The following is a 12,489-nucleotide window of genomic DNA, read 5'->3' as shown; positions in this document are numbered from 1 at the left end:
GAAGGTGTTTTGATAAGGTAGATGGAAAGAAAATGCTTTCACTTGTGGGGAGTCCAGAACTCAGGGCCATAAATATAAGATAGTCACTAATAAATCTAACAGGGGATTCAGGAGCAACTTCTTCAGTGGTGAGAATGTGGAACTCGCTACCACATAGGAGTAGTTGAGGCGAAGAGCAGAGATGCATTTAAGGTGAAGTTTGGTAAGAAGGGAATAGAAGGATATGCTGATCGGATTAGATGAAGAAGGGCAGGAGGAGGCTCGTGTGGAGCATAAACACCGGCACGGAGCAGTCGGGCCGAATGGCCAGTTTCTGTGCTGTAAATTCAATGTCATCCTTAAAACACGGGCGCCTGTAAAGTTTTTCACATCGAGTGAGCTGAAGACTTTGTTTTGTCTGAAACATGAAGCCGTCAAACCCGTCAGCACGCAAACCCATCCCGACTCGTAGAATTGCGGCTCATCGTCGTGTGAAATGTGGGGACTCAGATACCCCAGAAATGCCTCCGAGAGATGCAAAGACATCAACGTGGAATGGCTGAAGATGGCAATTTCATTGCACCCGCTGCAGTTCTCAGCTAAGTTCCTAAATTAGCTTGTCAACACTGGCGTGTTGCAGCTGCAGCATCATCAACGGTTGAATCCATTCCTGGGGGTGGAGGACACAAATGGAGATGCAGTCGGATTTGGAAAGGATGATTGCTATTTGGTATGAACTGCACAATGGGCCTGAATACCAATCAATACATTTATGGAGGAGCTGCCGGTTGACGCGCCATCAATTACTCAAAAGACTGAGGTTAAGCGAGTAACAATCAGGCTTTTATTAACTAGAGAATGAAGGTCTTGCCTCGAGTGGTCGACCCGTCCAGAATACCAAGGGACTGAGAGGCAGTCACTTATATACCTGGAATAGTGGGAGGAGTCAGCCGAGGCATGTACAGACCTGTACCTAGTGGAGTACACACACACATGCAGGCAGGTATAACAGTGGTTTACCACATTCACCCCTTGTTTAAAAATGAGTCCGGCGGGGTGAAGTGTATTTAGAAGTTCATGTATTGGAGTCTCTCCGGAGGTCTTGTCTGCCGCTGTGATCGACGTGGCGACGGCAGGGGTGGTGGAGCTTCTGGCGTCGCATCCGTTGTAGGCTGGTGCACTGGAGTGTAGTCCTCGTGGGTGATGGGCCCAGGCGTGCCGGCTGCTGGGGTTGGATATCGGGTCGTGGGGGGGGTGGTGGTAATGGGTAGTGGGTTTCTGCGGCCCCCGAGGGTGCGAGGTCTCGTATGGAGACTGTGTCCTCCCGCCCGTCCGGGTACGCAATGTAAGCGTACTGGGGGTTGGCGTGGAGGAGGTCGACCCTCTCGACCAGGGGTTCCGTTTTATGGGTCCTCACGTGTCTTCTCAGTAGTACCGGCCCTGGGGACGTCAGCCATGGTGGTAACGATGTCCCCGATGTGAACTTCCTTGGGAAGACAAACATTTTCTCGTGAGGGGTGGCATTGGTGACAGTGCAGAGCAGTGACCGAATCGAGTGGAGCGCATCGGGGAGCACCTCCTGCCAGCGGGAGGTCGGAAGGCCCCTAGACTTTAAGGCTAGTAGGGCGGCCTTCCAAACTGTCGCATTCTCTCTTTCCACCTGTCCGTTCCCCCGGGGGTTGTAACTGGTGGTCCTGCTTGTGGCTATACCCCTAGCGAGCAGGTACTGGCGGAGTCCATCGCTCATAAACGATGAGCCCCGGTCGCTATGGATATAGCTGGGGAAACCGAACAGGGTGAAGAGGTCGTTCAGACATTTAATGACTGTGGCACTGGTCATGTCCGGGCAGGGGATAGCGAACGGGAAACGAGAGTACTCGTCAATGATGTTGAGGAAGTACACATTGCGGTCGGGGGAGGGGAGAGGCCCTTTAAAATCGACGCTCAGGCGTTCGAAAGGGCGAGTGGCTTTTATCAGGTGGGCTCTGTCTGGTCTATAAAAGTGCGGTTTGCACTCAGCGCAGACTTGGCAGTTCCTGGTCATGGTCCTGACCTCCTCGATGGAGTAAGGCAGGTTGCGGGCCTTGATGAAGTGGAAGAACCTGGTGACCCCTGGGTGGCAGAGGTCATTGTGGAGGGCCCTCAGCCTATCGATCTGCGCGCTGGCGCAGGTGCCACGCGATAGAGCATCTGGGGGTTCATTGAGCTTCCCAGGCCGGTACAAGATCTCGTAATTGTAGGTGGAAAGTTCGATTCTCCACCTCAAGATCTTGTCATTTTTGATTTTGCCCCTCTGCTTGTTGTTGAACATAAAAGCAACTGAACGCTGGTCAGTGAGCAGGGTAAATCGTTTTCCGGCCAGGTAGTGCCTCCAATGGCGCACAGCCTCCACAATGGCCTGGGCCTCCTTCTCGACCGCGGAGTGTCTGGTCCCCGGGCCCTGGAGGGTTCATGAGAAGAAGGCCACAGGTCTCCCCGCCTGATTAAGGGTGGCGGCCAGAGCGAAGTCGGACGCATCGCTTTCCACCTGGAAGGGGATGGATTCGTCCACTGCGTGCATGGTGGCTTTGGCAATGTCCTCCTTGATACGGTGGAAGGCCAAGCGGGCCTCTGCCGTCAGGGGAAAAGAGGTGGACTTGATCAGCGGACGGGCTTTGTCTGCATAGTAGGGGACCCACTGGGCGTAGTAGGAAAAAAACCCTCGGCACCTCTTCAGAGCTTTTAGGCAGTGGGGCAGTGGGAGTTCCATAAGGGGACGCATCCGGTCCGGGTCGGGACCGATGACCCCGTGTTCCACAACACAGCCAAGGATGTCGAGGCGGTCTGTGCGGAATATGCACTTCTCCTTGTTATATGTCAGGTTCAGGAGTTGGGCGGTGCGGAGGAATTTCTCGAGGTTTGCGTCATGGTCCTGCAAGTCATGGCCGCAGATGGTCACATTGTCCAGGTAAGGGAAAGTGGCCTGGAGCGCGTTTTGATCGACCATCTGGTCCATCTCCCTTTGGAAGACGGAGACCCCGTTGGTAACGCCAAAGGGAACCCTAAGGAAGTGATAGAGGCGGCCGTTTGCCTCAAAGGCAGTATACTGGCGGTCTTCAGGGCGGATGGGGAGCTGGTGGTATGCTGATTTCAGGTCAATGGTCGAAAAGATGCGGTACTGCGCGATCTGGTTGACCATGTCAGCTATGCGGGGGAGTGGGTAGGCGTCCAGCAGGGTGTAGCGGTTAATTGTTTGGCTGTAGTCGATGACCAGGCATTGTTTCTCGCCGTTCTTAACGACCACAACCTGGGCTTGCCAGGGGCTGGTGCAGCCCTCAATAATCCCCTCCTTCAGGAGCCGCTCCACTTCGGTTTTAATGAAAACCCTGTCCCCGGCACTGTATCGCCTGCTCTTTGTGGCGATGGGCTTACAGTCGGGGGTGAGGTTAGCAAATAGTGGGGGGGGGGGGGACTCTGAGTGTGGAGAGGTTGCATCTGGTGCGCGGCGGTCAATTTGGAAGCTGCTGGCTGCGGACTGTGAGTGGGGGGAGGGGGCCACCGTATGCCATCGTAACACTTTTGAGGTGGCACTGGAAATCCAACCCCAGTAGAACGGCAGCGCAAAGTTGGGGCAGGACCAGGAGTTTAAAATTATTGAACACAGTCCCGTCTACTATTAGTGTCACCACGCAGTAGCCGCCAATGTCCGCTGACTGGGACTCGGAGGCCATAGAAATCCGCTGGTGCGCAGGCAGGACTGGGAGAGAGCAACGCCGCACCGTGTCGGGGTGGATGAAGCTCTCTGTGCTCCCGGAGTCAAAAAGGCAGTTTATTGCATGGCCGTTTACCTTAACGTCCATTTTGGACCGAGCTAGTTGGTGCGGTCTCGTTTGGTCCAGCGTAACAGAGGCCAGCGTAGGGGTCGGCGTGTCGCTGCGGGTATCAGATGGGGGGGGGGGTTGGCGGCCTGCTGCGTCCCGGCTGGTGTCCAAGATGGCAGCGTCCATGATCCCCATGTGGCTGGAGTCGTCCAAGATGGCTGCTGTTGGGGTGGTTCTCACATGGCTGGGGAGGCCCAAGATGGCGGCCCGCACGGCCCACACGCGGCGCTGTTGGGGGCCCAAGATGGCGGCTCGCACGGCCCACACGCGCCGCTGCTGGCGTTCGGGGTGGCTTTGGCCCTGCAGACGTTGGCGTAGTGTCCCTTTTTCCCGCAGCCCGAGCAGGTCGCATTCTTCGCCGGGCAGCGTGCTCTGGGGTGTTTGGCCTGGCCACAGAAGTAGCATTTCTGGCCTTGGGATACTGCTGTCTGGCCTTGGGACACTGCTGCGGTAGTTGGGCCATTGTTGGGATGTGGCTGGGGTGGTACGGTGCTATGGGGCTGTCCTACCGTGTCCCAGGTTGTCGTTCCCCACGGCGTCCACGGTGCAGAGGAGTAGGCATCCATGCCCCGGTAGGCTGCGTCCAGCGTTAGTGCGATTTCGGAGGCTTTGTTGAGGGTGAGGTCGCTCTGCTCCAGCAGTTGCTGTCGGGTGTAGTTGGACCTGTGGCCCGCTACGAAGGCATCCCGGATCAGTTCCTCCGTGTACTTAGCGGGCGTTACCGCCTTACACCCACAGGCCCGGCCAAGCACGGACAGTGCTTGGAGGTATTCCTCAGTCGATTCCCCAGGTTGTTGCTTGCGACTCCCCAGGAGGTGCCTGGCGTACACTTCGTTCACAGGGCGCGCGTACTGGGTTTTGAGGAGCTGGAGGGCGGCTGTGTACGAGGTCGCGTCCCGGATGACTGAGTACACTCGGTGGTTCACCTTGGAGATCAGGACAGACAGTTTGTCCGCATCCGTTACGACCGCAGTGGAGGCAGTCAGGAATGTCTCGAAGCACATGAGCCAGTGAGCAAACTTGGTGGAAGCGTCCGCTTCCCGACTGTCCAGGTCCAGCCATGCTGGTGTGAGGATCTTCTCCATTATAAAAAATCTAGTTAATAAAATTGACGCGCCATCAATTACTCAAAAGATTGAGGTTAAGCAAGTAACAATCAGGCTTTTATTAACTAGAGAATGAAGGTCTTGCCTCGAGTGGTCGACCCGTCCAGAATACCAAGGGACTGAGAGGCAGTCACTTATATAGCTGGAATAGTGGGAGGAGTCAGCCGAGGCATGTACAGACCTGTACCTAGTGGAGTACACACACACATGCAGGCAGGTATAACAGTGGTTTACCACACCGGTATTGGGTTTCTACATTGATGAAACAGGCAGGTAGGGGGAAAGAGTTTCAGGAGAAGTATCTATTTAACTTGGGGGTTTTACTTTGTGCATTTAATGAAATACATTTACTCCTTCCAGAAGGATTATATTTTGTGGGACTACAGTTCCGCACGTATTCCTCATCCTTCAATACCTTACCCAAGGCCATGAGTGTTGGCAGGTTAGTCAAACATGGTGGGGGAGGGGGAAGGAGGGGTCCCAGAACAAAGCCCAGTAGGGTACTCACAGTTTCCCAGTAAGATATTTTCAAATTCTCTACCCCAAAGGGCTGTGGATGCTGAACCATTAACTATATTCAAGGCTCAGATAGATTTTTAGATTGTAGTGGGATCAAGGGATATGGAGATCGGGCTGGAAAGTAGAGGTGAGATTGAAGATCAGCCATGATTTTATTGAATGGTGGAGCAGGCTCAAGGGCCGCATGGCCTACTCCTGCTTCTAATTATGTTATGTGGATAGCAAGCCGATATGGCAATTGTTGATTCTCCTCCACCACCACATCAATTGTAATCCCCTTATCATGAGTTCAGTGAGCTCCAACATTGCTGGTCTGTGCAGCAGTTATTTGTTTCTCTGCCCACAAAGCTGATCAGAAAAGCTATAGCGGCAGTGGTGAGTTTGTTAACGGAGTTACCCCCGCTAATGACTGATGGGGATCTGTAGCAGTTTACAGAATACGAACTGCTCTTCCCTTGGGAAAATATAATTCTTAGAGAATGCTAAACCAGAGCTTTCTCTTCATTGGACTGAATTGACAGAACACAGTCACAGGAAAACTTCCTTGTGTTTATTATAACTTGTATTTCATTGTAGTGACTAAATAATAACTCTCTTCAAGCTCTCAAGGGCAGGGGGAATATTCATCGCCATGGCAACAAATACTTCTATTTAACTGCCTAGACCCCAAGCTCTGGAATTCCCTCCCTAAACACCTCTTCCTCCTGTAAGACTCTAAAAACCTACTTCTGAAAGCTTCAGGGGTCCCTGGTCCCATTAGCTCATTTGGCTGAACACACCTTGGTACATTTAGCTGTTGTATTACAGTTCCAAGAAATACATAGAATATCCAAGTTAAAAAAATTAAAATTACCCCGGCAAAAAAAAAAAAATAGAACTGTGGTCATTGGTGGAAGGGTCAAGAACCAGAGGACACAGATTTAAGGTGATTGGCAGAAGGCCCAAAGGCGACAGCAGGAAAAACTGAACGCAGCGAGTGGTTAGGATCTGGAATGCACTGCCCGAGAGGGTGGTGGAGGTAGGCTCAATCTGTTTCCAAAAGGGAACTAGACAAGTACCTGAAGGAAAAAATGGCAAGGCTCCACAGAAAAGGGCAGGGTGTGGTACTAGCCGAAGTGCTCCTGCAGAGAGCCGGCATAGGCTCAACGGGCCGAATGGCCTCCTGTGCTGTAACCATTCTATGACCAAATCCCATGACAACACTGCTGCACAGCCCAGTGTAATACTGGAAAATGTAACTAAGTTATGCTAACTGGAACAAAAACCACTAAAACTTACAAGCAGACAAAATCCAGTCCAATATAGAACAGTTTATTTACAGTTAGTGACATTTCACATTAAGAGCCCAGGTCTCAGCTCTTGCACAAAGTCACAAGCCATCATTCCCTACAGGACAGGAGTCTCACACACAATTATAAATACAAGTACTAAACACAATAGGCTTAATCCCTGCAGTCACTCTTCCCCCAGGGTGTGCTTGTCAAACAGGTACTCTCCCATGCCAGTCTCAGGGGCTCCCAGTCTCTTCAGGTTGGTGATGTGATCGCCAAGCTTCTTGATCATCTTCACTTGCTCATCCAAGTAGTGGGTCTCCAGGAAGTCACACAACTGGAAAAAGAGGGAAACTAGTTATGTCCAGCAGCAGATTTCAAGGAACATCCTAGCTTCCCCCTCGAGAGTTTAATCCACTTGGACTGCAGGATGTTCTAGTGGTGCAATTGAGATTAATGGAATTACTGCATCATTAGATTAAAATTCCTGCACAATAGGGGCATAGATCCTAGAATCACTGGGACACATTTACTAGTCAATGTCCACAGTAGGCCAACCTCCCACCACTTAAAAACCTAAAAAAGGCACCAACACAGCTATTGGGTGTGAAGATCTTTTGAATAGGCTCAAGGTTCCACCACCTCCAACTTAACATATGCCCACATTACAGCATCAAGAACTTACATGAGGGTCAGTCCTCTCAGTGGAGAGTTTGTGCAGATCCAGCAGACTCTGGTTGACATTCTTCTCCAGCTGCAGAGCTCTCTGCATCGCCTCCAGACCATTGCGCCACTCATCCTGCTCTGGTTTCTGGAAAGGGAAATTCAGACAGTTCACTGTACAATGGAATAAACAAACAAGTATTGAAGGAAATTAGGCGTGCAAATATCTAATGTTACCATGAACCAATGTGTTAGAAGAAAAGAGAGCTACGGCATTAAGCCAACACAACTACTGGAGTCAAATAACAGATGTATTGAAGGGGAAGCTAGATAAGTACTAGGGAGAGGTGTATAGAAGGATATGCAGATAGGGTTAGATGAAGCATGGTGGGAGGTGGTTCGTGCAGGATACACTCCGTCATGGACCCACTTGGCCAAATGGCCTGTTTGTTATAAATTGGAACAAATTGCTTTAGAAAGTATTTGAAACAATCAGTCTACGGGGACCCAGACCAAAAGGTCACTTGTTTATTGAGCCAAACCTTGATGTCCGCCAAGATGATTCGGCCTCCACGCCGATTCTGGAATTTCATCAGTTTCTCCGCGTGCTCCCGTTCCTCACGTGACTGCTCCTTGAAGAACCCGGCAAAGTGACGCAGGGCAACATCATCCCGGTCAAAGTAGAAGGACTGTGGAGAGATCAGAAGTCATTGTGTATCCCATGGCAGATTTATCATGGGTATTGTACATAAAGCCAACCTGGATTTTGCTTTCTTTCAAAGGTTTGACATCTCACTGAACTTGTTGTACATGGAAACTAGCACAGGCCTACTTACTGCACTAACCTGGTAGCAAGTAGACAATCTGACCCCTAGCAATAGGGAAACTGGCCAATGGAAATGGCAAAAAAAGAGGCTACAGGAGGAAACTCAAGTGCATGCACTGCCTGAAAGGGTGGTGGGAGCAGATTAAATAGTAACTTGCAATGATTGGCCCAGATCTATTGCCAAGGGGCACTAGAAACAAACCCATTAAAGTAGAGTCTAGTCACAGTACACAATTCATGTAGTACATCAAAGAGGAGAAACTGGTCTGAGTCTTACTGGCTACATTCATCCCATGGAACTAAAATTACCACAAGCAGCATTAATTTGGCACCTTCAACACTAATCAAGGCATTTCAGAGGAGAACCAGATACCAAGGAATAAAGGTTCATAAACCTTCAGAATTTGAAGTGCTTGGTCAAGGTCAAGAAGTAGGAAAGCAGAGTTAAGGGAGAGTTCCCGAGTAGGGTCAAAGTGGCTGACGGATTTACCACCAGTACGGCAAAGGGAGTTAGCGAAAAGACAGAAGGGCACAAACTGAGAGTTAAAACTAGGAGGTTAAGAATATTAGGAACATGAGTGGGCCATTCAGCCACCCAAGCCTGCTCCACCATTCAATTTGATCATGGCTGACCTGTAGCTTTACTCCATCCCCCTGGAGACCCTTACCCAACAAAACATCTGTCTTGAAAGCTCCAATTGTCCCAGCATCCACAGCTAGGGTGGAGGAAAGCAGGTAAAGAAAGTGTTGCAGATTTCCACCACCCTTTTGTGAAAAAGTGCTTGCTGACTTCCCTCCTAAATGGGCTACTTCTAATTTGAAGATTACATCCCCTCATTTGCAAAAGCAAGGTAGGGAAAGGCCATGGAGTGAATTAGAAGTGAGGATAAGAATTCTGAATGCCACACATTGAATGCAGAGTATTACAAATATAAACTTCAACAACATGCTCACAAGAGCCCAACAAAGAGTCATTAAGATACTCAGAATATGGTTCAGTTACTGCAAGGACCAGAGAGGCAGTTTGTTAATGGACACACAAAATGATAAATTGCATTATATTATACCTTTAAAAAATGAATTTACTGTGCATAGATTGAGGGGTGGGCTAGATACAGCACAGAATTTAGTAAAGTAACATTACATAGACTCCACTATGAAGTGGTCAGAAATACAAGACTCACCATGGAGAGATAAACATAGGAGGAATAGAGCTCCATGTTGATCTGCTTGTTGACAGCATCCTCACAGTCCTTGTGGTAGTTCTGACACACTTGAGAAGCCATCCTAATTATTATTATTATTTATTGCTAAATCTAAACTTTGTTGAAGTAAGAAGCTGGGATTTAACCAACCCCCCAAACTCCTAGTATTTATACTGCTGGATAATCCAGGGCGTGACCGCCTAGGTGATGAGTGACATTCCTCAATACCCAATCAGAAGTGGCAGCCTCTCTCTCAGAGCACCAATCAAGTAAAGGGAGGAGGGGGAGATGACACCCAGAGCCAATCATGACTTTGAAAAATGAGTGTCATTGGCTGACAAGGCAATAAGGATCCCAAAGGAAGGGGACACTAGCGTAGTGGTAAATTTAGTGAACTAATTAATCCGGAGAATTTGACTGATGATCTGAGTTCAAATCCATCCACGGCTGTTGGGGAATTTAAATTTATAGAAAAAAAAATAAGGATCCCAATCGCCCTGACTTTCCTCAAACACAGTTCGAATATCTGGAATCACAGGCTTATCTTTAGGCTAATCAATTGGGACGATTAAATCATCAATCAGAAACATTTAAACCATAAGTGCCCCCCTTTTTAAAGGGGCACAAACAATAAGTTCCAAATTATGACAAAACTGACATAAAAACTTTAAAAATTATAATTGAGTTCCCTGGATCCACTCCGCACTCCAGTCCCTCTGGTGCCCACCGGTTAGGGAAATCCTCAAAGGGAACCATCAGACACTGCGTGCTCCCTCTTCAGGGACACCCAGGCATTGGTTGTAGCCACGGAAGAGAGGTGGGCAGCCGGAGCGAACACCCCCCCCGCATCGACCGCGCTCTGCCTGGACCAGTTGAGGGCCACCTTGCCCAGGTTAATTGAATCCTCCGTTGTTTGCGAGTCAGTGTCTTTTGAATAGTTCTGCGTGGTTCAGTGGGTTGGTCATTTTCAGGTATCTGCGGGTTTGAGGGAACATCCAAACTGATCAGTGAGTCTGCAAAGCGGGTCAGGAGAATGGAAAGTGCGTGTGATGAATGTGACAAACACAAGTGCTCAGAAGTAAGAGAGGAAATAGCAGAGGCTCTGACCATCATTTTCCAATCTTCTCTGGCTTCAGGTGTGGTGCCAGAGGACTGGAGGACTGCTAATGTGGTACCGTTGTTTAAAAAGGGAGAAAGGGATAGGCCGAATAATTACAGGCCAGTCAGCCTAACCTCGGTGGTGGGAAAATTATTGGAAACATTTCTGAGTGACAGGATAAATCTTCATTTAGAAAGACACGGATTAATCAGTGACAGTCAGCATGGATTTGTTAAGGGAAGGTCGTGTCTGACTAACTTGATTGAATTTTTTGAGGAGGTAACCAGGAGGGTCGATGAGCGTAGTGCATTTGATGCAATGTAAATGGATTTTAGCAAGGTTTTTGATAATGTCCTGCAAGGCAGACTGGTCACGAAAGTTAAAGCCCATGGGATCCAAGGCAAAGTGGCAAGTTGGATCCAGAATTGGCTCAGAGGCAGGAAACAAAGGGTAATGGTCGAAGGGTGTTTCTGTGACTGGAAGGCTGTTTCCAGTGGGGTTCCGCAGGGCTCAGTACTGGGTCCTTTGCTTTTTGTGGTATATATCAATGATTTAGACTTGAATGTAGGAAGTATGATTAAGAAGTTTGCAGATGATACAAAAATTGGCTGTGTGGTTGATAATGAAGAAAGCTGAAGACTGCAGGAAGATATCAATGGACTGGTCAGGTGGGCAGAACAGTGGCAAATGGAATTCAATCTGGAGAAGTGTGAGGTCATGCATTTTTGGAGGGCTAACAAGGCAAGGGTTAAATGGTAGGACACTGAGAAGTGCAGAAGATCAGAGGGACCTTGGAGTGCATGTCCACAGATCTCTGAAGTTAGCTGGATAGGTAGATAAGGTGGTTAAGAAGGCACATGGGATACTTGCTTTATTAGCCGAGGCATAGAATATAAGAGCAGGGAGGTTATGCTTGAAATGTATAAAACACTAGTTAGGCCGCAGCTAGAGTACTGCGTGCAGTCCTGGTCACCACATTACAGGAAGGATGTGATTGCACTAGAGAGGGTACAGAGGAGATTTACGAGGATGTTGCCTGGGCTGAAGAATTTTAGCTATGAGGAAAGATTGGATAGGCTGGGTTGTCCTATTTATCCCTCAAATAAAAACAGAAAATGCCGGAGACACTCGGCAGGTCAGGCAGCGTCTGTGAAGAGAGAAACAGAGTCAACGTTTCAGGTCGATGACCTTTCGTCAGAACTGGAAAAAAGCCGGAAATGGAACAGATTCTTAAGCAAGTGAAGAGGCTGGGAAAGGGGGGAGGGGAGGAAAGAACAAAAGGGACGGTCTGTGATAGGATGGACGGCAGGAGAGATTAAGAGACATTGAGAGATATTCAAGGCAAAGGGAGATGGTAATGGGACAGGTTAAGAAACAAAGGATGGCTCTAGATGAAGTGTAAATTGTGCTTTCTTTTAAATATTAATCCCTCAACCAACATAACAAAAACAGATGATCCAGTCATTATCACATTGTTGTTTGTGGGAGCTTGCTGTGTGCAAATTGGCTGCTATGCTTCCTACATTACAACAGTGACTACACTTCAAAAAGTACTTCATTGGCTGTAAAGTGCTTTGAGACGTCCGGTGGTCGTAAAAGGCGCTACAGAAATGCAAGTCTTTCTTTTCCCTAGTCTCATTCTTTTGTATTTTCCCACATTATATGCCATTTTCCACCCACCTATCCCAGTCCCTTTGTATTTGTAGGTCCGCCTCACCCCATTATTCGATTCATGCCAGCTTTAAATGATGGTTAACTGTGTATGTGTGTTTTTGTAATGTTTTAAATATTACCTTTTGCACGAGTACATTCCATGTATTTGACATGTACTGGGGTAAGTCTGGTCTATCCGCCGGGGAAAGGATGTTTGAGTTAAGCTGACGGGATTGGGGGGATTGCAGGAAGAGAGAGGCAATCACTGTGTGTACTCTTTTTGAGCAACCCATAAACAAAGAGACTAA

General features: G+C 48.8%; 3 protein-coding genes across 3 annotated transcripts in view; all 3 read right to left on the bottom strand.

Annotated features, from left to right (window-relative positions):
• The window catches only part of LOC147099747 (ferritin heavy chain, oocyte isoform-like), a 412,482-nt gene that overhangs the window by 52,187 nt on the left and 347,806 nt on the right, over positions 1-12,489 (bottom strand). The gene's annotated exons all lie outside the window — the stretch shown is intronic.
• The window catches only part of LOC147099751 (ferritin heavy chain, oocyte isoform-like), a 273,112-nt gene that overhangs the window by 18,220 nt on the left and 242,403 nt on the right, over positions 1-12,489 (bottom strand). The window lies entirely within an intron of this gene.
• Positions 6,302-8,514, bottom strand: LOC147099754 (ferritin heavy chain-like). The gene is made up of 4 exons (XM_085969155.1): positions 8,455-8,514; positions 7,941-8,087; positions 7,421-7,546; positions 6,302-7,072 (listed from the first exon to the last, which is right to left on the bottom strand). The coding sequence occupies exons 1-4, from the start codon at positions 8,512-8,514 to the stop codon at positions 6,920-6,922; spliced, it is 486 nt and encodes a 161-aa protein (XP_085825281.1). The 3' UTR covers positions 6,302-6,919.

Source organism: Somniosus microcephalus, chromosome 28, assembly GCF_052327205.1.
Source record: "Somniosus microcephalus isolate GS21.2 chromosome 28, FLI_Smic_1.0, whole genome shotgun sequence".
Classification (NCBI taxonomy): domain Eukaryota; kingdom Metazoa; phylum Chordata; class Chondrichthyes; order Squaliformes; family Somniosidae; genus Somniosus; species Somniosus microcephalus.
Note: the sequence above shows the minus strand (reverse complement) of the source record. Positions and strands in the feature narration are given on the sequence as shown.

Excerpts from the sequence above, each read along its gene's own strand:
- LOC147099754 (XM_085969155.1), bottom strand. The coding sequence starts at position 8,514 with ATGAATGTAGCCAGTAAGACTCAGACCAGTTTCTCCTCTTTGATGTAC. Across the intron at positions 7,547-7,940 it reads TCATCTTGGCGGACATCAAG|AAACCAGAGCAGGATGAGTG; the intron begins GTTTGGCTCAAT and ends TTCCCTTTCCAG. Across the intron at positions 7,073-7,420 it reads CTGAGAGGACTGACCCTCAT|TTGTGTGACTTCCTGGAGAC; the intron begins GTAAGTTCTTGA and ends CTCTTTTTCCAG.